Below are 24,068 nucleotides of genomic sequence, written 5' to 3' on the forward strand. Positions count from 1 at the left end.
AAAGGGAGCAGAGTGCTACAGGTGTTCCAGGCAGGAAGATTGGAAGCAGTGAACGGGTGCTGGGAATGGTGATTTTTGCAAAGGACTGGGCTCCAATAAGCAAGAAAGTCGTGTTCCAGGAAGAGAGGTGTGCTGAGGACTCCCTGGCTCTTCCTACCTCAAAACCTTCTGTAGCCTGGTGATGGCTGCACGAGTGAGAAGGCATAAAAGGTCCGAGAACTGTATGCTAAAAAATGTTTAAAATGACAGATTTTACATCATGTATACTTTACCACAACTAAAAACAAATCAACCCAAAATTTCAAAAATAAATATAATAAAAGGAGTTAATTAAAAGTGAAAAAGGAAGGGGGTAGCTGACTGGCTTAGTCCAAAAGGCACGTGACTCTTGATCTTGGGGTCGTGAGTTCAAGCCCTGCATAGGATGTAGAGATTACTTTAAAAAATAAAAACAAAACAAAAAAACAAACTTAAGGTACACCTGGGTGAGTCAGCAGTTGAGCATCTGCCTTCAGCCCCGGGCGTGATCCTGGAGTCCTGGGATGAGTCCCACATCGGGCTCCCTGCAGGGAGCCTGCTTCTCCCTCTGCTTGTGTCTCTGCCTCTCTGTGTGTCTCTCATGAATAAAGTCTTTTAAAAAATTAAATTTTAAAAACTCAAAATTGTCAACCCATATATAGCACTCTACTCCTCATCCAGCTGTGCTGGAGCCCCACACCCACCCCTGGGTATTTGGACCTGCAGGATCCAGTCCTCCCCCCTTACCCTCATGACTTCCAATAACACAGCCACACTTGCCTGTTGCTCCCAGGTCTTCAGTCCTTCGCCCCTTGCCCTGGACACACTGCCCTTCTCTACTTCCCCATAACCTTGGGCTGCTCTACCCTGGCCTCTACTCCACCCCATTATGAAAAGTATTCTCCACACTTCGCATGCTCCACAGGTAAGCTCCTCCACGCCCCCCCCCCCCCCCATACCTCCAGTGACTGCCTCCTACCCAACCTTCCTGAACTTCAGGTCTGCGCACACACATCTCCATCCCCTACCTCACACACGTCACTCAGCACGCACCAAACTTGAACTCCCCACCTGAGCCACACTCAAATACCCTTTGGCTTTTCCATTAATGCACCCCCATCCATCCAATAACTTAAGTCTGAATCCGAGTCAACTCCCACCCACCCCACCCCTACAGCCAGCCACCCCAGTCCTGTGCTCCCGCCCTCAGGGGCTCTCAGGTCCACCTTCTGCTCCTTATCCCTGTCACCACCACGCAGCCCAGGTCCTCACCACGTCACTTTTCAGACTAAACAGGTTCCAAAATGATTTCCCTATTGCAAATCTTTCTTTCTTCCTGAAGTAGAAGTATTTGACTATATGTGGTTAATCATAAAAATATTCCAATTTATAAATGTAGAAAGTGAAATATCCATAATCCACCTTCAGGAGAACCTCTGCTATTTCTGCTTTTGCCTACTTCCCCACCCCCAGCCCCAAAATCCTTTATACTTTTTCCAAAATGATCTTTCAAAACATCAGTGCAGAGCTAAAAAACCCTTCACCAGACAACCTGAAGAACTGGCATTGTTTCTTGAGTAAGCTAGGAGGCAGGGGGAGCACTGCCCTAAAATGAGACCACAGAAACAGAAGGTGTGAGACTAGACTAAATCCTGATTCAAACAAACCTAATGTAAAATCAAATTTGTTTAGACAACTGGATTATAGGCTGGATATTAGATGATGCTAAGGAACTCTCCTAAATTTGCTAGGCAGAATGACGGAAATACCCACAGTTTTTGGAGGTCACAATGAGTGGGGAAGAAACAACACACCTGTGATTTGCCTTAATGTGCTTCAAATGACAAAAGGCTAGGTGAAGTAAATGTGGCCAAGTACTGACAACCGTCAGACCTAGGTGAGGAGCATTTGTGGGTTCACGTTAGTATTCCACATGCAACTTTGTGCATTTAAAAATGTATTCTGGGGACGCCTAGGTGGCTTGGTGGTTAAGCTTCTGCCTTTGGCTCAGGACATGACTCCAGGATCTGGGATCGAGTCTCATATCGGGCTCCCTGCGAGGAGCCTGCTTCTCCCTCTGCCTATGCCTCTGCCTCTGTGTGTCTCTCATGAATAAATAAATAATTTAAAATAAAAAATAAAAATGTATTCTGAAAATCTTCAATCTCCAAAAACACATGGCGGTGAACCTTCCAAAGTCAAACTGCTTCATGGCACACAGGCAGACTGTGATGATCTGACTCCTCACACCCTCCAGCAACAGTTCCCAAGGCTCTCTCCAGGCCCATAGGCCTGAGACTAACACAACTCTGCAGGCCCCCATGTGCTTTGACCTTGGCATGTGCTACTTAAGTCTCTGCCCTTTCCACTACTGTCTTGTTGCCTCTGACCGAAGTAGTCTAGTCAAGTAAGTATCTTTACAGATTTTTACAGAGGAACAGGTTCCTCTCCTCGATTCCCTTTCCATTTTCCCTCAAGGCACTGGGCATACTTCTGCAAATCTTCAGCCTAGTTATAATGCCTGCTTCTCTGCAGTCTCCTCAAACTCTACACCCCAACCCTAGGCTGAGCCACTAACTCTTCCACTTGGACTACAACACTTATCCCTGAGGAGTAGACTAATTTGCTTGCATCTAGACCACGAGCTCCCTGAAGGCACAGTCCTGGCCCCAAGTAGGCACGCCGTGTAATTACGGAGTAAAGCAAAGAGGCAGAGCAGCAAAGATATTTTTTCAAAGATGCAGCACATCTAGGAGGTTGAGGGCAAGGGGCAGGAAGGCAATGCCACCGAGAATGGTATTACCATCAGACTACTAGCTAAGACCATACAGAAATAAAAATGAACCAAGAAGGCACTCCTGGGGTTTTTTTTGAGGAGTAAAGATTCATGTCAGAGAGAAGCCTCCTTCTCCCAGCATATTCCACATGGCTTTTCTCCTCAACCTCTGGATGACAGTGAGCTTCACTTAGCTGGGATCTGCCTTTTGCGGAGGGAGTACATTCAGATCTGTGTCCACCACCAAGAAAGGCAAGTGGACAACGTTCAGCCACCATGAGAGGCCTGTGTCCTCTACGACTGCCTGCTGACTAGGCAGGTAACTTGTCTCACTGAAGGTAAATGAGCAGCAAAGCTATTTGGCCATAGGTTAAAAGCCACTCTCTCCAATCAATTTAACTGGTAATGAAGCAACATTCTTAACTCCACATGCTGACTCCTGTATCCATTCCATAACTGGTTCTTAATTTGGAGAGGAAAAAAGATGGGTGTCATATGTTGACTCCTCCTACCAAACACACACAACTTGACTATAGTAAGATTAATTTAGCAGTAACATATAGTATGAAGAATGCGGATAAAGTATTTAGCATGTAGTAACTCCTTGCTTGATTAGCTGCTTTTGTGGTTGTGACTATAACCAGAGGTAAGAAAGTCAGGAGGATGCTGCAAGAGGACAGTGGGCCCTGTAGCATGATAGCAGGGTCAATGAAGTCCTGAGGGCTCTGTGAAGAAAGGCTCCAATGTGGCAACAGGGACCATAAAGGGATTCTGGTGTCTAAGATGGAAAGCCACCTCTTGTGGAAGCTGCCACAGGACAGCAGACAGCAGCCACCAGAAGTGATGGGAAGGAGACATAGCTTCAGGCTCATCAGCCTGCACCCAACCGGATGGAAGGAAGAACATGCAGCAGAAAAGTACACCTACAGAAATCGAGCCCTGAGGGCAGCCCCGGTGGGGCAGCGGTTTAGTGCCACCTGCAGCCTGGGGCGTGATCCTGGAGACCCAGGATCGAGTCCCACATCAGGCTCTCTGCATGGAGCCTGCTTCTCCCTCTGCCTGTGTCTCTGCCTCTCATTCTCTCTCTGTGCCTCCATGAATAAATAAATAAAATCTTTAAAAAAAAAAAAAAAAAGAAAGAAAGAAAATGAGCCCTGAGACTGAGAGACAGGAGAAAGAAAAGTGATGTGGGTATTCAAAACAAGGAACAGACCAACCACAAAAATGCACTACTAGGGAAACCAGAACTGTAATATGGACTCAGGGTTAGTACTTTAGCCCAAAACACAGAAAGCCAAAAGGCTAAATGTTAACATACGGAGAAAGTGAGCACACAGGAGGGGCTGGTGATGGTACTCGTATGTACTTTTAAAACATTTCATAATAAAAACTCCTTGGGCAGCCCAGGTGGCTCAGCGGTCTAGCACCACCTTCAGCCCAGGGCCTGATCTTGGAGTCCGGGGATCGAGTCCCATGTCAGGCTCCCTGCATGGGCCTGCTTCTCCCTCTGCCATGTCTCTGCCTCTCTCTCTCTCTCTCTCTCTCTCTCTCTCATGAATAAATAAATAAAATCTTTAAAAAATAATAATAATAAAAACTCCTAAAAGAGCAATTTTTCAAAGGTAAAGATAAGGAAATGGGAAATAACTCAAAAGTCTCTGTGCTGACTTCTATCAGTGACCCCACCCTAGCCCCACTCAAGGCTGCAACTAGACCCACATAAGCTGTGAGGCTGAAAATAAGACCAGGTCACTTGGGTAGGCACAAGTCTGGATCCATTCAACACAGCTCTACTGGTGGCCCCCTCGGGTCCATCAGGAGCCTTTTTACACAAAGCAGAGAGAGAACAGCTTTTGGTGTCAGTAGGTTCTAGAAGGAAGCCTGGGAAAACGTTCACATTTATGGCTTCGGGAATTCATTCTGGGCTCCAAAAAGATGCTCTATCAACAATGTTGTACTGGAAGGTGGAAAATGTATGGGGAGGAGTAGAGAGAGAATTCCCATGGGTGTCTACAAGGCAGTCAAGATTTTTAAGGGAAAAAAAAAAAACAAAAACTGAATTTTAGGTAAGAAGAGCCATCTCATTCCCAAACCACATCTAGGCTAAAACCACTGCCACTCTAACCTTCATGCCTCTAGGGCAGGTTGGGTCAAGGGTACATCCCACAGCTAGAGCTCTGCAACTGTCACTAAGGCTATAATGCAATTCTCTGGAACAGTCACACAGGGGCCAGAGAAAAGGAGCTCCCAACAAAGAACAAGCTAGAAGTGAACCAATGGCACTAGCTTTCTGCTTGACACTGCAGGTCCATTCTGCTGGTCTCCTGCCACCCTGCACACCTGCAGCAAGCACACTCACCCTCCAGACGACCCCCTGCCCCCAGGATCCCAGCCAGGCAGCCACCCCCCCAGCACTGCCCAGGGCCCGTACCTCTGCCAGCTCCCGCTCACTGATACTTCCGGTGGCGCCCCCTTTCTTCCTCGTGCAGGGCTCTCCCATGGCGACCCTGCCGTCCCCTTTGGCATAGCTGTGTACAGTGAGAACTCCCGACTGCCCTTGGGCTCGGCAGGACAGAGGCTCACTGGTTTCTGAATCGGAAGAAATAGAATCCCGAGAAGAACTGGAGCCCAGGCTAGAAGAGGATTTCTTTTTCGAACCTGAGAGGACAAGGCGTCCCCCTATAGAAGCAGGATTCACAGAAAGATCCAAGGCGGCTGCTTCTTGTTCCTCCTCTTCCTCCTCATCCTCCTCTTCAAGTTTGACATTTTTAAGCTCTTCAAATTTGACTTCAGAGGAGTCAGAATAATCTGAAACACACACACACACACACACATTGGCCAGAGTCAACTTCCTCCAGCACATCTGAAGCAAGTGAAAAGCAAAGCGGCGAAGCAAGAGAACACGGGTGGCGAGTGAGGTATGGCTTCCAATTCCAATCTTATCCCTTACAGGTGCCTGTGGGACCTGGGGCTGATCCCTTAGCAGCTCCAGGCCTCCACGCTCATCCTATGGACTGCAAGCAGCCTACCCCCTATCTCCAGGGTTCTGTGTCTGCGATGGAGCACAGCCTGGCACACAGCAGACACTCAGTAAGTGGCCACCGTCATCTCCCCAGAAGTGTCTTACAGGAATGAAGGCCTGAGCTCGGCAGACCCGGTGACCCCTAGCTAGACAAGCTGCTAGACAGAGGCAGCCAGGCCCCCGGGCCCCAGTCCACAGGGCCGTCCAGCTGTCTGTCAGCAGATGTACCATGGCACTCTCAGTACAGATCCTCCACGCCTCACCCAAGACTGCCACCAGCCCCTCCCTAACACATCTACTCTCAATAACCCCTTGAGCGGGTTGGAGTCAGTAGAGGGGGAGGAGGGAACAGCTGCCCCACCACACTGCTGGACCACACCACTTACTTCCTAAAATCCAAGTGGCCCCTCAAGCCCTCTAGTGAGCAAACTCTAAGATGGCAGCCAGTCCCCCAACCATCTCATTCCTGCTTCTCTAGCCTCATTTCCTGCTAGCACAGCTGTCTTCTCCCCTTCCCACCCCACTATGTTCAAATTACAGGAAACTACTACAAACTCTCCAAATAGCTCCTGTGACTTCACATCTCCATGCCGTCACCCCTGTACTCCCCTCTGGGTGCCCAACCCTCTGCCTGCCTGGGAAATTCTGACCTCTCTTGTAAGAGTTGGTTTAGCGTCACTCCACCAACCCTCAGTGTTGCCCTGACCCCTCCCCAGGTGGTGGAGGGGCACTTCCACCCAGCATGTCCCCCTCTGAAGGACTCCTCACAGCCACTCTCACACTCCACTTACACTCTCTGCTCAGACCCACCTCCCCCCTTTTTCCTACCCATGACCCTGAATACAGCACGGCATCTAATGTAGAACAGAATACAGTTAGGCATGTGGGGAAAACACTGTAACCAACTAACCTGGGAAGGGAAGATTGTCCTCAACTTGCCGCACGGAGCTATGGGTGGGCCTCACGGGAGCAAGGGCGGCCTGGCACTCCGTCATGTCGTACTGTCCAGTACTCAGCTCCTCCTTGGGGAAGAGCTCACTCTGACTCACCTCCTGTGGTATCTCAAGACACACTCGGTGCCGTTTTGTCCCTATACGGTGCTTGGCGAGGCTGCGAGGAGAGCAGATGTTTTAAGGGCCCAGGAGTACATTTATGGACACACATGTTCACACACATCCACACACATAACCCAAAATGAACGAGTGGCCAGAGCCTGCCCAGGCTCCACACATCGGCCCCACCTCCTATTGGTGGAGAGACAAGGGACTCCACCTCTCTGAGCCTGTCCCACCCAAAGGAAAATAGGAATTATCACCATCCACGTCAAAAGATTTGATGTGAAGCTTAAAAGGTGTGCAAGGTACCTGGCATACAGTAGGCACCCCATAAATACTCTCCTTTCTTCTCCACATGGCCCAGGATCAACTCACCAGGACAGATCCTCCAGCTCAGACACCAATGATGCTGGCCAACATCAATCACGCACACCCCCTGCCTCTGTGAGTTTCATTCCCACCCTCCATTCTCTTTTCTAAAGAACATCTCATATGATAGGGCGCCTGGTTGGCTCATTTAGTAGAGCATGCAACCCCTGATCTCAAAGCCGTGAGTTTGAGCCCCATGTTGGGCATGAAGCCCACTTACAATAAAAAATAAATAAAAAATGTCTTATGTGGCAATGAGAAAATGACTTCTCTGGCTGAGGGAGCCATGCTCTCTCGTGTGTGTGATCTTCGTTCCAGATACGGATGTGGTCATTCCTGGGCGACAGCCACAAGGAAGAGCCTGAATGCCCTTGCTCTGGGCATTCCAGAGCCTTTACTGAGAAGAAAGTTCCCTCAGTTGTGGCTAGAACCCCTCACTTTGAAAGAGCCCCTTGACAGGTTATGGAAGCTGCCCAGGTCCCCCAACACACACAGCTGGGCCCAGAGGGCCGCTGCGTTACCTTCTCTTAAAGTCACCCTCCTCTCCATCCTCAAGCCCTTCCATGTCATCCTCCTCTGGACACTCCTCGTTTCTGGTTCTCGGGGCCAGTTCACTCTCCTTAAGAAACTCGGCTGCTTCTGGTGTGGGCAGGGTATGGTCAATAACTGTGCTGTCCTTCCCAGCTTTCCAAAGTTTGTACCTTTCTGGCTGGAACTTCCTCACAAACACATCCATGGAGATCTTCACCATGTCCTTCCTACAGGAGCACTGTCCCAGGGAACCAGAAAAGCTCCAGTCAGCACTCATTAGTGGCTTCCACGCAACCCCTGTATCCCCTCTCCTCCCTCCAAGTGAAAAAGACACAAGACAGTTTAAAGCCAAACTGCTTGTGTTGATAGGCTGAGGGCATACTGTCATTGCAGAGCCTTCAGGCATTGAAGGAAGCAGGGAAAACAGCAGGGAGGAATGTGTGGTGCTGGGGTGCACCCACCCAGGCACTAACTAAGCTACATAGAGAATGATGCAATGAGGGTGTGCCTGTGTGGCTCAGTGTGTTAAGCGTCTGCCTTCTGCTCAGGTCATGATGCCAGGGTCCCGGAATGAAGCCCCACCAGGCTCCCTGTTCAGTGGGGAGTCTGCTTCTCGTGCTGCCCCTCCCCCACTGCTCGTGCTCACTCTCTCCCCCCAAAAATAAATAAAATCTTAAAAAAAAAGAAAGAAATGCTGCAATGACGTTCTGCACTCAGAACCAGGACGGTCAATGTCCAACCTTCCCTCTGAGATCTAGCCAAGCCAGGACCACAGGAGCAAATGTCAATGTCCAGCCTTGCCTTGCTTCCCTAATCCTAAGAATTTCTCAAGAGAAATCCCAGAGTGGCCAGAGCAAGAAATATCAATGTGTGTGGTTTTCAAGCTCAAAGGACATAAGCATGAAATCTCACTTTATGCACCCCAAACCTGAACAAACTTTTCACAATTCGGTATGAACACACTATGCTGGCACATTTGCACATCCCTGTCACCCCGTTTCTGAATTCAAAGAATGTTCTAATCGCCAGCCAGTGTATCTAGCAAGAATTTGGTCAGCAGACATTTTTAGTCATGGCGTTATCCAAAGAAACCAAACGGACTTACCAGCACGGCTTGTTTGCCATACTCAATCCACCGCCGGGTAGCAAAATTGGTAGACTCCGCACAGTTGAAACCATGGTTAAAGCCGGCATGGTAACCATAAGGGAAAGTGATCATGAATTCTCCAGCTTCTTGAGTTACCTGAATGAGAGGAGACTTGACGCAGCTGCGGCAGATGGCTCAAGTCTACAGAACTGGGCCTCTGAGCTCCAAGTCTGCCATAGCTTAGCTGAGTAACACAGGAGAAGTCCTAAAACTCACAGGGACCTTTATAAAACACCCAGCCCCGTCATATCAGACCCCCTCACTATAAATGACCATTCATCCAAATCAACACTGCCCAAGGGGATGTGACTCTGCTCTGGCACCGGGAAGCTACAGTAGCTCCACCTTTAATATCCTCAGATCAATGTACTGCCATACAGGTTAGCCTTGGCCCATCCCTGGAACAGACCGATGAACGAGATTAAAGGTCCTTGTGACACAGACCCAAAAGGGTGGCTTCCTTGTAAGCCAAAGGGCTTCTGCATGTGAAATCATCTCACCTTGTCAAAGGGAATTCCGTATTTCTTCAGCATCAAAGGGGAAATCAAGGTCATCTTGTGGCGGAGAAAAGCCTCGCAGCTTTGAGCACTTCCAGGGAAAAAACCTGTTTCATTGAACACGGGCACGAGTTAATGCACTGTTCCACACTAGCTCTGCAACCCTGGACTTGCTGCATGCTCATGCATCATCTGGATGATAAGGAGGATAAACCACCACAGACCCTTCTAGCTTCAGGCCAATCCTAAGATTCTACAATGAGCCTCTGGGCTCTCTCCCATGTAAGCTGTTATGTGAGTAAACAAATTGGAAGAGTGACATCACCCGAGCTGCCCTGTCCTTATAAAAAGCTTTGAAACTATTTGGGACCTTCCTCCATTAAACCTGTAAACCTCACTCTTTTGTTGGTAACACCTCTACAGCACAGATTACCCAAGCTCTCCTGAAATGGGCTCTCTAGAGGTACAAATCTATTAAAGTCCACTTAAAAAACAGAAGCACAAAAATTCCATTTTCACATTTGGATTTCTGGCAGAAGAACCAGACCCAATATGCCTGGTATACTATCTGTGGTCAAATAAACTCATACCTGATGGGCAGCCCAGGTGGCTCAGTGGTTTAGCGCTGCCTTCAGCCCAGGGCATGATCCTGGAGACCCGGGACTGAGTCCCACATCAGGCTCTCTGCATGGAGCCTGCTTCTCCCTCTGCCTGTGTCTCTGCCTCCCTCTCTCTCTCTCTCTCTCTGTGCCTCTCATGAATAAATAAATAAAATCTTTAAAAAAAAGGAAGAATAAACTCATACCTGATAAAACTGAGGCAAAAACTAAGCATTACTTAGTCCAAAAAAAAAAAAAAAAAAAAGAATTACTTTGTCCCTTCCCAGGACAAACAGAGAAAGCTTCCAACTTTAACTGCTCCACTGGGGTGACCAATCTGGGCGTTTAGCTCATCCCCTACACAGAGGCCTGAGAAAGGACACTTAAGAGTCTGACCATAGGGAATGGACATTTCAGACCAATTAGCACAGCTCACAGAAAGTCTGACCCAGCACAGGAAGAAGAAATAGTACCTTTGGCAAGGCGCTCCAACCGCTTTCCATGCTCAGGGGGAACAGAGTACCTGCAATCATATAAAAGCGTTGGATGCTGAGCAGAGGACACTATAGGAGCCAAGGGGCTCGTACCCATTCTCTAAACAGCTCAAAATACCAGATTTTTCATCTGCCCAACCACAAAAACTGGAAAGAAGTCTGGAGAAATGTGTTAGACTATCTGGAGAGAGGAGGGAGGAGCCCATGAAGAAGTATGAGTAAATTTATTTCTCTTTATGTTCACTCATTTACCAAGACATTTGCTGAATACTCACCACGAGCCATAATTTATGGTATGTATTCAGCATGTCTCTCCTTAATAATGTTCCAGCAATAAAATTCTTTTTAAAAGGATAGGATTAGGGGACGCCTGGGAGGCTCGGCGGTTGAGCACCTGCCTTTGGTTCAGGGCGTGGTCCCAGAGTCCCAGGATAGAGTCCCACATCAGGCTCCTTATAAGGAGCCTGCTTCTCCCTCTGCCTATGTCTCTGCCCTTCCCCCCAGTCTCTCATGAATACATAAAATCTTTTTTAAAAATAATAAATAAATAAAAGGATAGCATTAAAGTGCTCCTGAGAGGCTGGAAGGCCTAACTAGGATAGGATAGAGGAGGAAGAGAAAACAAGGTGAAAATGGGATTTGATACTAGAAACCAGGCCCTATATATGCTGCTGACCCCATTTTTCTCTTCATCTCCATTAACAGCTACAGTGATTACCCATTAATTACTCCACCCCACAGAGTAGTCAGAGAAACTGCTCTTCATCAAAAAAAGAAGCCACGTAACTACTTAAAATTTTTGCAAAACTGTTAAAACTCGATATTCTGAAGCTCCCAGCAAGTCGATTTTAACCTTTATAATTGATTCTAAAAACTATCCCACAACAACAGAAATCTCTCATTCCAAATAATTTCATTATGAAACAAAACACATGGGGAATAAAGGAAAATGTTGGTCACCCAAAGGACCTTGGTATCCATCAGGCAACCTTGCCCAGAAGTCTCTGGAGATCCCACTTCCAAAGACCTAACGAGCATGTGTAATAACCAGAAAATCTTCTCTCTCTACAGAAAAATTAAAACCCAATCTCAAGGAATTTAGGAGTAAACGGGAGGAAGGCTCAAAAGCTACATTTATAGATTCTAGAAGTCTATCCATCTAAAAAAGGAAATGCGGGACACCTGGGTGGCTCAGGGGCTGAACGTCTGCCTTTGGCTGGGGTTGTGATCCCAAGGTCCCGGGATTGAGTCCCATATCCGGCTCCCCACAGGGAGCCTGCTTCTCCTTCTGCCTGTGTCTCTGCCTCTCTCTCCGTTGTCTCTCACGAATAAATATATAATCTTAAAGAAAAAAAAAAAGACTAGAAACTGGAAAGCATCTGGGAAAGGAAGTGGCTGAAGACGCTGGCAAGGGAAATGAAGATGCTTGGTTCCACAACTCCTGGACCTGGCCCAAGGTGTCCCCACCAGCCTCTTCCTAATTCCTCCGTCCTTCTACGAGGCACCCAAACCATAGGGGACTTCCTCTAGTTCCCGGAGATCTCATGCTCTCTCTCAACCGAGGCTCTCTGCACATGCTGTTCCAATCACCTGGGCACTTTCCTCAGTCTTCTCTGCCCAAAACCGGCCACCTGCCCAGCAGCTAGGCCTCACGTTAGGTCTCAGCTTCATTGTCACCTCTTCCAGGGAAGCCTTCTCCAATCCTCACACCACCTTCACATGCCCTTCCTATGTGGCCCTAGGGCACCCATCAGAACTTCTCTCACGATGGATTATTATTTCCTCACACATTCTATCTCCTGACCAGTCTCCTGTGAGGAAACCTCATCTGTCTTAGTCACAGTCGTCCAACACAGTACCTTCACTAAAATGTGGAGACTGAGATGGATCAGCCCAGGGAAAGAGGAGAGAATAGATCTTTGTCTCCCCAACTAGATGGAGAACATCCTGGAGAGCAGGAAGCAGATGCTGAATAGCCTCCATCCTCTCTTGGGTCAAGTACACACTGCTGCTCACCAAATATTTTTTCCATGAGGAAAAGATAGCTTTCTATCATCTGAAAGAGTGACTCCAGTCTTAGAAGTCTGCCTCTAAGAAATGCCTCAGGCCTATTCAGAAGAAGAAATCAAAAAGCAGTAGGAGAGCCCGGAAGAGCCTTGGTGGCTCTCAGTAACTTAGCCAACTTAGCTTTTCATACAATAGTGCTAAATACCCTGCCCTCTAAAGCCTTGCTATTCAAAGAGGAGTTTGAGCACCAGAGCTCCAACAGCATCTTCCTGCTTAAACACCTGGTGAAAATGTCAAATGCCAGCTTCGGCCCAGGCCTACCAAAGCAGAATCTGCATTTTAACCAGATCCCAAGGTGCCGTGTAGGCATCTGAGAGCTAAGAGGCCTGCAGTGGCCCAAGAAGCCCCAGGGCCAAGGGCAGCCCGGCTTTACCAAGACTTTGGCTCTCCAAAGTGCAGGTAGTTAATGCTGTACAGGTCCATGTCTTCGGTGTGCCAGGCAAAGGAGGTCTTCCACATGCCAAAGTACAGGTACGGGGTGTTCACACCCTCAATGGTGATCCCACTCTCCTTTTCCACCAAGTCCAGGATTGTTTTCAGCCGGCCAATATTCCACTCATCAACATGCTGCAAAGGAAATCAGAGTTGAGAGCAAGTACAGTAAATATCAACTAAGGCTCTGCAAATCAGAAGAGGTCACAGGTGACTTGTCACCTCTAACAAAGATGTGGAATAATGTCAAAACAGCCTGGATCTGAAGACCGCAGCCCGCCTCACTCACTCTTCACATGGCCACCACTGGAATGGGCACCATTAGACCTCTGAAGGGCAAATACCACTTGGTAAAGAAAACCAATATATGACAGGTGAATGAGGAGGAACAGCCAGCCTCCTGTTCTCAACCCCTGGAGGCAGAGCTTGATCTAAAGCTAAAGAAACTTAGGTCAAAATAGGAAAGGACTCCTAAACTACTGAATATATAACATGAGAGTTAACTATCCTGATTTGTGACTATTTGATCTCAATTTCTACTGGGCAGTGTCTTCAGTAAAAAGTCGACCATGTCACCCAACTCCTTTTCCTGAATTGTAACAGTCAGTTGCTTTTGTGCCTCCCCAGTCCAGATCCTTACAGTATCTCCCTGCCATTTACATCTCTAAGTTTCACTTTCTGCCTTACTCTAAGTCTCACTTTCTGTTCTTTTCTGACTTAAAGAACTTGTCATCAACAAACTTGGAATCTATTTAAATCAATTCCTTACTCCCAATAATTTATAAAAACATTAAATCAATCAGAGTGATAAGACCTGAAATACTCTACAGGGTTTTTAATCATCCAAAAACCATCCCAAATATTCCTTCCTTAGACCATATCTAAGGCTGTTCTTTATGCTGAAAACGCTACACCCCAATCCAATGCAAATTGTTACAATAGCTTCGGCTAAAGAATCTTGTTTGGAGGTGCTGAAAATCTAAATATGTTTCTCTTCTTAAATGTATATACCCCTTTCAGTAGATTAGTCAGTGATCTTTTTTCTGCAGGAACCACATTGCCTCTCCCCCAACATTTCATTAATGGTGATCCCACCCTTTCCAAGAACTCATTGGCTACCACCCACAGACTATTCTACCAGCCCTTGCAAAGAAGGCCACATCCCCCAATTCACATGTAGAGTGAGAGAAATAAAATTCAGTCACATGCAAAAACCCCTACAATTAAGTGAGCACAAGGGCATCAGCTGGTGGTGGATCATTCCTTTGTTCAACCACTCATTCAGCAAGCAGCTTTTAGATGCCTACTAGGTGCTGGGCAGATAAAAAACGGTATTAAATTACAAAACTCAATGATGTTTCCAGCAAGTCTCACCTTTTCATAGAGAGTGCCATTCACATCTGCACCATAGATTGGGGGATTAAACGTGAGATTTTTCCAGTATTTCCGTTCAAGCTCTTCAAACTCACTGTACCGTGGGGTACAGTACCTTTCAAAAGTAAACAAAGTGTTAACCCACTTACCAGGACTAAATTCATTAGGCATTATCAACAGCACAAGACACAATCCCTTGTTCTAGGGAAACCAAGCTATTTCAAGGCCTTCAAAGCTCCAATCCAGAGTAACTTCCTCAACATCCCTTCCATGAGCTCTGGGCCTGAGGAAGGTCATGTACCTGAAGATGTGAAGCCCATCTTCTGTATGAGGCATAATACCCTCAACGCTTTCAAGAGCCCACTAAAACTTCATCTTGCGGGGATCAGGGGATCAGGGGATCAGGAGTGGCCTGGCCACCCAGAGCAAAAATAGGCTTACAAACTAGTGAGAACCAAGAATACAAATCCCTATATATCCACAGACAACCAAACCCCGCCAGCACGTGAAGAGCTGGGACCCTAAAACAGCATTTACTTCCCCGCACTCTGTATCGGAAATGGCTCCAAGAGGGCTCACCTGTATAGTCATTGCTACATTCGCAGCACCCTATGTAAATGGGTAACTCAATAAATAATCACATCTAAAAACTAAGTATTTTAATAAAAATATAAAATATTCTCAGGTGCCTGGGTGGCTCAGCCAGTTAAGCATCATGCCTTTGGCTCAGGTCATGATCTCAGGGTCCTGGGACTGAACCTGTATCAGACTCCCTGCTCTGCAGGGATTCTGCTACTCCCTCTGCCCCTCCCCCTGCTTGTGCTCATGTGCACACTCTAATAAATCATATGTAAAATATATTCCTAAAAATATTAGATTTTTAAATATCAAATGTTTTAGTTAGGAAAAAATCTAATTTTACATATGCATTCATACACATATAGGTGTCTGCATGTCTCCATATAAAAACATTAAAAATGGGGCACCTGGGTGGCTCAGTTGGTTACGCATCTGCCTTCGACTCAGGTTATGATCTCAGGGTGTTAGAATCGAGCCCTCTGCCAGGCTCCCTACTAGGCAGGGAGTCTGCTTCTCCCTCTCCCCCTGCTAGTGCTCTTTCCCTCTTTCACAAATAAATAAAATCTTTAAAAAATATATTAAAGGGCAGCCCAGGTGGCTCAGCAGTCTAACGCCGCCTTCAGCCCAGGGTGTGATCCTGGAGACCCAGGATCAAGTCCCACGTCGGGCTCCCTGCATGGAGGCTGCTTCTCCCCTGCCTCTCTCTCTCTCTCTCTCTCTCTCTCTCTCTGTGTGTCTCTCATGAATAAATAAATAAAATCTTTTAAAAATAAATAAATAAAAATTAAAAATATATTAAAAATACCTATACTCTTTAGCTTAATTATCACCTACTAAGAATTTACTCCAAAAAAATCTTTTAAAAAATTCAACCACTCAAAAAAAAAAAAATTCAACCACTCAAAAAGTACTAACACAGCAATTTAAAAGAGTTATGTTGGGCAGCCCCTGTGGTGCAGCGGTTTAGCGTCGCCTGCAGCCCGGGGTGTGATCCTGGAGACCCAGGATCAAGTCCCGAATCGGGCTCCCTGCATGGTGCCTGCTTCTCCCTCTGCCTGTGTCTCTGCCTCTCTCTCTAGCTGTGTCTCTATGAATAAATAAATAAAATCTTTAAAAAAAAAAAACAAAAGAGTTATGTGTAGGGCAGCACTGGTGGCTCAGCAGTTTAGCGCTGCCTTCAGCCCAGGGTGTGATCCTGGAGACCCCGGATGGAGTCCCATGTCCGGTTCCTGGCATGGAGCCTGCTTCTCCCTCTGCCTGTGTCTCTGCCTCTCTCTCTATATATAATAAATAAATAAAATCTTAAAAAAAAGTTATATGTAAATTGAATAAATATTTGAAAATGCACATTATAATTCAAAAGGGAAAAAAACATTATGAATGGATAGAAAGGAAGCAAAGACCCAAAACAAACTGTGTGGAGACAATGGGCTGAAGGGGGAAAAAAAAAAATCTTACTTTAAATACGGCCATACCAAAAAAAAAAGGGGGGGGAGGGATAAATAAATAAATAAATAAATAAATAAAGAAGGCCATACATTTTAATGTCAACCTATTGAATAATAAAGTCTAGGACTCTTAAGTTCCCTTTGAAATATAAGTAACTCTTCCACCTCCAACTGATCTGCTTCATAAATTGCGATTTTTACCTGCTGGGTTTTCTTAAAGCTGGCTGACAATGCACATAGAAATTAAGGGGAAGAATTTATTGCATTTCAGACAAAGGGGAAAGACACAGGACTGGCTAATTGAAAAGAAGAGGTATCTTTAAAGAAAAGGCCTACTATATGTTGAGAAGAGAAACCAGCCAGAGAGCGAGGCCTCTGGCTGAGCCCCATGTGAGCTAGAAGGCAGGCAAGCCTCTCAGCGCATAGCTAGAAACCAGACATAAAGGATGGCACAGCCTTTCACCTGCAGAGCATGTCACACTTCTTGTACACACTCTTACATAAATTTGCTCTTTAGACAGCAGGTTGGTCAGCAATGCAGATGTTTTAAGAGTTAAGCTGTCAATAAAACTGGAAAACAACATTCTGAACTGTGATAAGTCAAAGGAAAAGATGGCAAAACACAGAAATAGAACAAGATCTGATGTGAGAGAGCAATGATAAAGCACATGAAGTGGTGGTGCCCTCAGAAGCGTGAAAACTGGTGAGCTAAACATCCAGCTCTGGGGTCATTCACAGCAAACACACAATCTAACACATCTGATTGGCTGAAATCAAGACGTACGTAGATCAAAAGGGCACAGGGAAAAAAGCAAGAGAAAATAAAGGAATCCCTCGTGGACACTAAAAAATCAAGCAGTAACACAGGAAGGGAGAAAGTCCAAGAAAGGATTAAGTAGGAGCAGTCAGAGCTCAATGAAGGAAACCACAAAATCACACTCTGTAAATCTGAGGTCAAATGAAAGCTAAATATGAAAAACAACAGACAAGAAATCATGGAAAACAGCAGACCTACAGGCCTACACAAAGATGTGTCTAACAGAGATAAGGATGTATGGATGAAGAGGAATGGAAGCAAAGGAAACAGCAACCAGGGGATCCCTGGATCCTGGTGGCTCAGGAGTTTAGTGCCTGCCTTTGGCCCAGGTCGTGATCCTGGGGTCCCAGGATCGAGTCCCACATCGGGTTCCCTGCATGGAGCCTGCTTCTCCCCTCTGCCTGTGTCTCTCAGGAATAAATAAATAAAACCTTTAAAAAAAAAAAAAAAAGAAAAAGAAAACAGAAAAAGAAAAAGAAAGAAAAAGAAAACAGCAACCAGCTTGGCAGTTTGATCACACTTTTTTTTTCTTTTTTAAGATTTTATTTATTTATTTGAGAGACAGAGCAGTGAGAGAGAGAGTACATGAGTGGGGTGAGGGGCAGAGGGAGAAGCAAACTCACCACTGAGCAGGGAGCCCAATGTGGGGCTTGATCCCAGGACTCTGGGATCATGATCCAAGTCTAAGGCAGACGCTTCACTGACTAAGCCACCCAGGTGCCCAGTCATATTTTAAGTCAAAATAGAAGGGGACAACTGGAGGGTATTATGCTGAGTGAAGTAAGTCAATCGGAGAAGGACAAACAGTGTATGTTCTCATTCATTTGGGGAATATGAATAATAGTGAAAGGGAATATAAAGGAAGGGAAAAGAAATGTTCGGAAATATCAGGAAGGGAGACAGAACATAAAGACTCCTAACTCGGGGAAACGAACTAGGGGTGGTGGAAGGGGAGGAGGGCGGGTGTTGGAGGGGAATGGGTGACGGGCACTGAGGTGGACACTTGACGGGATGAGCACTGGGTGTTTTTCTGTATGTTGGTAAATTGAACACCAATAAAAATTAATTAAAAATTAAAAAAAAAAAATAGAAGGGGACAGTGGCTAGTAGTGAGTAGTTTGAGCATGAAAAGACAGGAGGACCCAGAAGGAAGAGAAAAAACCACTAAGGCAACCTTTCGATAAGCTGGTATTATCAACACAGCTGACCAAAACTCTTTTTGAACCAACTCCTAACTTTCTCCTTTACAACTCTACAATTTACCAGGGTCAGAGAATGATTCTGCCTCTGATGGAAGAACAATGAGATTACTTTAGGGAAGACTTATGGATGCGTTTAGACTGTGACACAGTACTGGGAGTAGTAAGGATGCTTCCATAAAAAGAGCAGAAAGGGAGACAGAGCTAGGGCTGAGGAAAGCATCCTTCAGTGGCTCGGCAGCGACCTTAGGAGACAGCTATAAAGATCAGACGTTAGCTCCTAGGTGCTACTGCAGGCGGGAAGGGACGGGTTTTCACTCACTTATCACTATTGGCTATCTTGCGGAACTCTCGAACAGTCATGGCTTTCTTCTGGATGTTATACTGAGTGAAGAGGCCAGACTGCCCTGTCACTAGCTGCTGGATGGGGGCAGGAATGACCAGATCATCAATATCATCATAGGACGCTCGAGGTTTCCACTCCTTTGGAGGAACGACCTGTAGGGAACACAAGAAACAAAGAGATCAGAAACCTAGCAGGCCAGGTCCCAGCCCAGGTTGGGGATAGGCCGCTATCCAACCGAAAGGTCAATTTTACTATAAAGTGACTCTGATTTAACCAAATATACCCAAACATAGCAAGTCACGCTGTTGTGCTAACCCTGATCCAATTCAGCCACCGATTGGCTGCCTTATTGCATTGATCAAAATAAGTAATACTCATTCTAAGCTCAGTATCTTATCTGGACATCAAGACAAAAGCTGATTCTCATAATCTAACAGAAAGTGCACATAAAGTGCACATAAAGAGCCAACTTGCTAACAGAGTGCTAGATGAGACTGAAATGGGAACAAGGTGGATGGTATAAGCCTCAGTGACAGGTACAAACACTAAAGCACACATCTCTGCCATGAGAATGGAAGCAGCACAGCAGCTGGCCCTGGGACACTGGCTCTTTACTTTGCTTAGGCTCTTTATTTCTCTTTAAAGACTCCAAGCAGCTCCCGCCCTACCTAAAAGATGCTTGCTTCAGATGTTAACGAAAGGAATTAACTTACAAATAGGACAGTATATACTCAACACCCAGCCTGGCTTTTTGTGAAACTCAGTTCTTTCACCCACCTTTTAGGAAAAATTCCTGCTGCCCTAAGGAACAACCCCACCCACCCTCACCTTGGCCAGCCCAGCCCGATGAGCTCCTTGGGATTCAATGTAGGCCATGTATCTACTGAAGTTCCGGAACTCCTCCATGGTTGGGTAAAACGTCATTATCCGAGCACTGGGATTCAGAGTTTCAGATTCAGAAGCCATCTTCCTTCCTTTCTGAGGTCACTTTGGTCAGACAGGAATCTGAAGAAATACATGAAGAGCATAAACTGTAGGGACACCTGGGTGGCTCAGTGGTTGAGTGTCTGCTTTCAGCTCAGAGTGTGATCCCGGATTCCCAGGGCTGAGTCCTGTATTGGGCTCCTTGCATGGAGCCTGCTTCTCCCTCTGCCTCTCTTTCGGTGTCTCTCGTGAATAAATAAATAAATTCTTTTTTTTTTTTTAAGAGCATAAACTGTAATTTGAATTAAATGCTGGGTATATCAGGGCAGATGGGTGATTGAGTGATGGATATTAAGGAGGCAGGGCACTTGTAATGAGCATGGGTGTTATAAACAAGTGATGAAATCACTAAATTCACACCTGAAACTAATATTTCACTGTATATTAACTGAATGGAATTTTTTTAAAACTTGATAAAAAAAAAAAAAGGCTTGGAATGTCAATGCTGAAACAGCAAAGGATGTAGAAATCCTGAAGTTTTAAGACCTCACACCTTGAATCTGCCTCTAGATAGGTTACTTAAGTAAACAAAAACAGAGTGAGAATCCAATGTATCAAAATTGTAAGTATTCAAATCTCATTTAAATGGAGACACTGTTTCAGCTAAAATCTGTTACTAGATTGTTGTACTTAACAATACTAAAGCTGCCTGCCCTACTTTATCTTGTCCAATTGCTCCCTTATCCACCTTTGATAACTGCTTCAGGATGTATTAAACAATGTATTAGTCAGATTTAAAAAAACAAACTATGGCTCCCTTTCAGGGCACAACCTAAAACAAGATTCTAGATTCCTAAGGCAAGTTACTTGGCCATAAAATTATAAAGTTTTAAGAGTTAAAAAAGCACTCTGATATTTGTATTTAAAACCCCTAAAATGAGATTGTTCTCTAAACCAAAACGTCATTTCAGCAATACATGAGGTCAAGCTGGAGACTAGTTAACTACACAGTACCCAGAATTCAAAGGACAAAATTTAAATGGGCGATAAACTGGCAATACAGGGCACACTTCAAACTGACCGGAAAAGGTGAAACACTGTGCTCCTAGATGAGGCCTTCGACTAAGTGGGTGCATCCCCATTGCCTGATTAACACGATAGATGATTTCAAATGAGTAAGAACCAGGCACAAGATCTAAAAGAAGCCACTTTAGGAGCAAACATTTCCCTCGACTCCTCCAGTCTGGGCCCCAAAGCCATGGCAGTTCAGCTCCCAGGGTTCCCTTGAGAGCTGGAGAGCTCAGAAGGAAACTACAGCACCTCCAACCTGCCAGCAACCTACTAACACACTGGGAAGCCAGGATGACACAAAACTGTCTAAGCCCCATTACCCACATCTCTCAAGCTTCCATTTCACCAAAAAATAAAGTGTTCTTGGCCAGGAGCTTTTCAGGCGCCTCCCCAAAACTTTACAGAACAGCTAGACTGTTAACCCCATTTTACAAAGCAGGACTTTCCCCCCACAGCCCTGCAACTCATCCCCACTGCTTCTTCCATTACTCTGTGCTGCCTACTGTATAATTTCCACCTAGAAGCAGCCCTTTGCAAGGGCAGATCCAAGTGTGGAGGAACCTCAAGTTCGATCAATTTTAAAGACTGTCTTATTCAGAATTAAAAAATCTTGCTTCAGCCTAATTTGATGAAAACATCCTAATCGTGTGAACACAGTGCTAGGCCTGGAACGGGGCTTCATCTGCCTCTGGACTTAGTCATCTTTGTACGCCTGGAACCTAGAACAATGCACGGCTCGGCGCAGACACTCCGTAACTGTTGAATAACTGATTCCCTCGCCCCCACTTCGCTCGCTCATTGCCTTTCTCCGACCCTAGGATTCCCTTCCCCCCACCTCCCCCCTGGGGGAAGCTCCAGTGCCCCGACTCTTTCATGTCCCCCATTCAGCAACAAAGCCTGGTGTGGTTCAAGAGCACCGGCTCCGGAGCCCGAACAACTCTGGATTCAGATCCGGTCTCTGCCATTCGTTGGCTGTGTGACCTTGGCTGTGTGAGCTGCCCGAGTCTCAGTTTCCCCACCTGTAAAATGGGGATCCCCACCTCCTCGCCCAGCAGGGCTGCTCCGATGAACTCAGATGATGCAAGCGAAACGCTGAGCACTAGGCCCGGCACTTAAGAACTCAATAAAGGTCGCCGCCGCTAACACCCGCCTCCAACTGCCGCCCCGCCCCTCGAAGCTGCCCCCCACGGCACCCCCCCAGGGCAGCCCCCTGCTCCCGGGGCCCCCCCACCTCACCGCGTCGAGGGCCAGCCCCTCCCGGCCCCGCCGCCTAGGCGAGTGAGGCCCGGCCGCAGGAAGAAGAAAATAAGGCCCAGGACACCCGCCTCCCTTCCCGACGTGCATTGGCCACAGGAGATTAGAAAGGACCAATCTCGGGATGCATTTCGGAGCCGCGGTCCGCATTGGGCAAGGAGCACGCCTATCACTCGGCGCTGACGGCAAGCCCCCGCCCCTCCCCCACCGGAGCTCACGGTCACAGGGACGGCTGCAACGCACCCGGAGCACTCGGAAGCCGTACGGTCCTTACCCGCCAGCCCTCCGCCCCTGCAGGGCCCGGGCCTGGCTCCCGCGGTCGCCGGCGGCCGCGCGCTCCACTCCTCCAGCCGGCGGAGGACGGAGCTCCGCCTCCCCCAGAAAGTCGGCCCTTGCGCAGCCGCGCGGCCCTGACCAATGGGAGCCCGCTGGCGCTCGGCAAGCAGCCAATGGGAGCGCGCCTATGATCTGCTCCGCCAATGAGCGCCGGGTCGGGCTGTTGCCAGGAGGAAAAGCCGCGCCGCCCGGCTCTGCGGCCACTGAGCACCTTGGCTGAGCCGCGGGGCGGGCCAATCACAGGCGGCCATCCCCCCTCCCCCCCCCCCCCCCGGCTCCCCGGGGTGGAAAGAGGCGAGTGCCTGGAAGTGGGACGCTCGGCGAGGGTCGGGGCCGCGGGATGCTCGTCTGGTGCTCGCGGGATGCTCGTGGGATGTGACTAGCGAAGAGTCTAGGGGCCTCCCCAAGGTGGGGCCTCCCCAAGGTGGCAGTGCGCTGGGAGCCCTTGGGGGCCGCTTCCGAGATCTGATAGGATGACCAACTTGGCCCTTTTTGCCCGAGACTGCCTTGGCTTTTCTTTCTTTCTTTCTTTTTCTTTTCTTTCTTTCTTTTCTTTTTTTTTTTTTTTTTTTTTTTAAGATTTCCTTTATTTATTCATGAGAGAGACAGAGAGAGAGGCAGGCTCCATGCAGGGAGCCCGACGTGGGACTCGATCCCGGGACCCCAGGATCACGCGCCCTGGGCCGGAGGCAGGTGCTCAACCGCTGAGCCACCTGGGGATCCCTGCCTTGGCTTTCAAAACTGGAAGTCCCGTGCCATGGGAAACCTCCCACTCGCCGGCAGAACCAGACATTTCCTGAAGGGGAGACAGCTCTGAAGGGGGAATGTCCTTAGGGTCATTAAGAGAAGAGTTGTTCAATGAGCGGGGATTTGGGGGTCATTAGGAGCAGCTCTTGGGGCGTGGGAGAAGGTCCTGGGAGTCATTACACATACTTCTGGAAAGTTGAGGGGGTGCCTAGAAGTCATTAGGAACTTCCTAAGGGGCACTGAGGCACCCTAAGGAGCTCCCAGATTATCGCGGATCGTGGGCCCGGAAGCCTACGGAACGCTCTGATAGGCCCAATAGAAAAGTAGAATAATCACAACCAGCATCATAAAGTGGCCACAATTACCCACGGGTGAGCTATGATGCAGTGCCCTGTAAAGAGCTATGGAGTCAGATCTGCGTTCAAAATCCACCCCTCCTCTGAGCCTGGGTTTTCCCATCAGCAAAATGGAAAAGATAATACCTGCCTTGCGGGATTGTTGCAAAAAGGAGGGGTAATAAATGTTGGCCAAAAGGATGGTATTACCTAGAGTGCCAGAGGTAGAACAATTATGATTTATCCCCCTGAGGCTGGGCACGTGCACCCAAAAAAACCCAAACCAAACCAAAAAAAACAACAAAGCAGAGTTATATTGGGGGAAAATTTTTAAAAAGGAATGATCATTGATAGTTGTTGGGCAATCAATAGTCTTTCACAACAATTAAAGTTGTTCTCTCCAGACCTAGTAAGGTATTAGCTACTAGATTATACTGGGTAGCTCACAAAATTGTTAAGAGCCTGAAGAATCCAACCTGGAAGGTTCTTAATGAGGAAAACAACCCCAAATCATGCCAAAGAATTCATCAGCCGGTCTCCTTGCTGCTGCCACGAAGTAAGATGCTGCAGCGGGCCTCCCCAGCTCCCCTGACCTGAGCATGGATACAGTTGTTAGTGCTGCTGTCACTGC

The 24,068-nt window shown here is 47.2% G+C and overlaps 1 protein-coding gene across 11 annotated transcripts in view; it reads right to left on the bottom strand.

The window, feature by feature from the left end:
• Positions 1 to 22,446, bottom strand: part of KDM4A (lysine demethylase 4A) — a 48,434-nt gene extending 25,988 nt beyond the window's left edge. The window contains exons 1-11 of one of the 11 annotated variants that reach the window (XM_025992032.2): positions 22,294 to 22,446; positions 19,599 to 19,775; positions 18,747 to 18,922; positions 14,382 to 14,496; positions 12,949 to 13,142; positions 10,488 to 10,537; positions 9,419 to 9,522; positions 8,877 to 9,014; positions 7,762 to 8,009; positions 6,727 to 6,926; positions 5,226 to 5,602 (exon numbers count right to left, since the gene is read on the bottom strand). In XM_025992032.2, the coding sequence (XP_025847817.1) occupies positions 5,226 to 5,602; positions 6,727 to 6,926; positions 7,762 to 8,009; positions 8,877 to 9,014; positions 9,419 to 9,522; positions 10,488 to 10,537; positions 12,949 to 13,142; positions 14,382 to 14,496; positions 18,747 to 18,922; positions 19,599 to 19,736 (1,740 nt within the window). In that variant the 5' untranslated portion in view covers positions 19,737 to 19,775; positions 22,294 to 22,446. Of the gene's footprint in view, positions 1 to 5,225; positions 5,603 to 6,726; positions 6,927 to 7,761; positions 8,010 to 8,876; positions 9,015 to 9,418; positions 9,523 to 10,487; positions 10,538 to 12,948; positions 13,143 to 14,381; positions 14,497 to 18,746; positions 18,923 to 19,598; positions 19,776 to 21,784; positions 21,942 to 21,996; positions 22,111 to 22,262 lie in introns of those variants that run through there. The other 10 variants (XM_072724222.1, XM_025992031.2, XM_025992037.2 and 7 more) reach the window with 10 other exon arrangements.
• Between the last annotated feature and the right edge of the window lie 1,622 nt (positions 22,447 to 24,068).

Source organism: Vulpes vulpes, chromosome 10, assembly GCF_048418805.1.
Source record: "Vulpes vulpes isolate BD-2025 chromosome 10, VulVul3, whole genome shotgun sequence".
NCBI lineage: Eukaryota > Metazoa > Chordata > Mammalia > Carnivora > Canidae > Vulpes > Vulpes vulpes.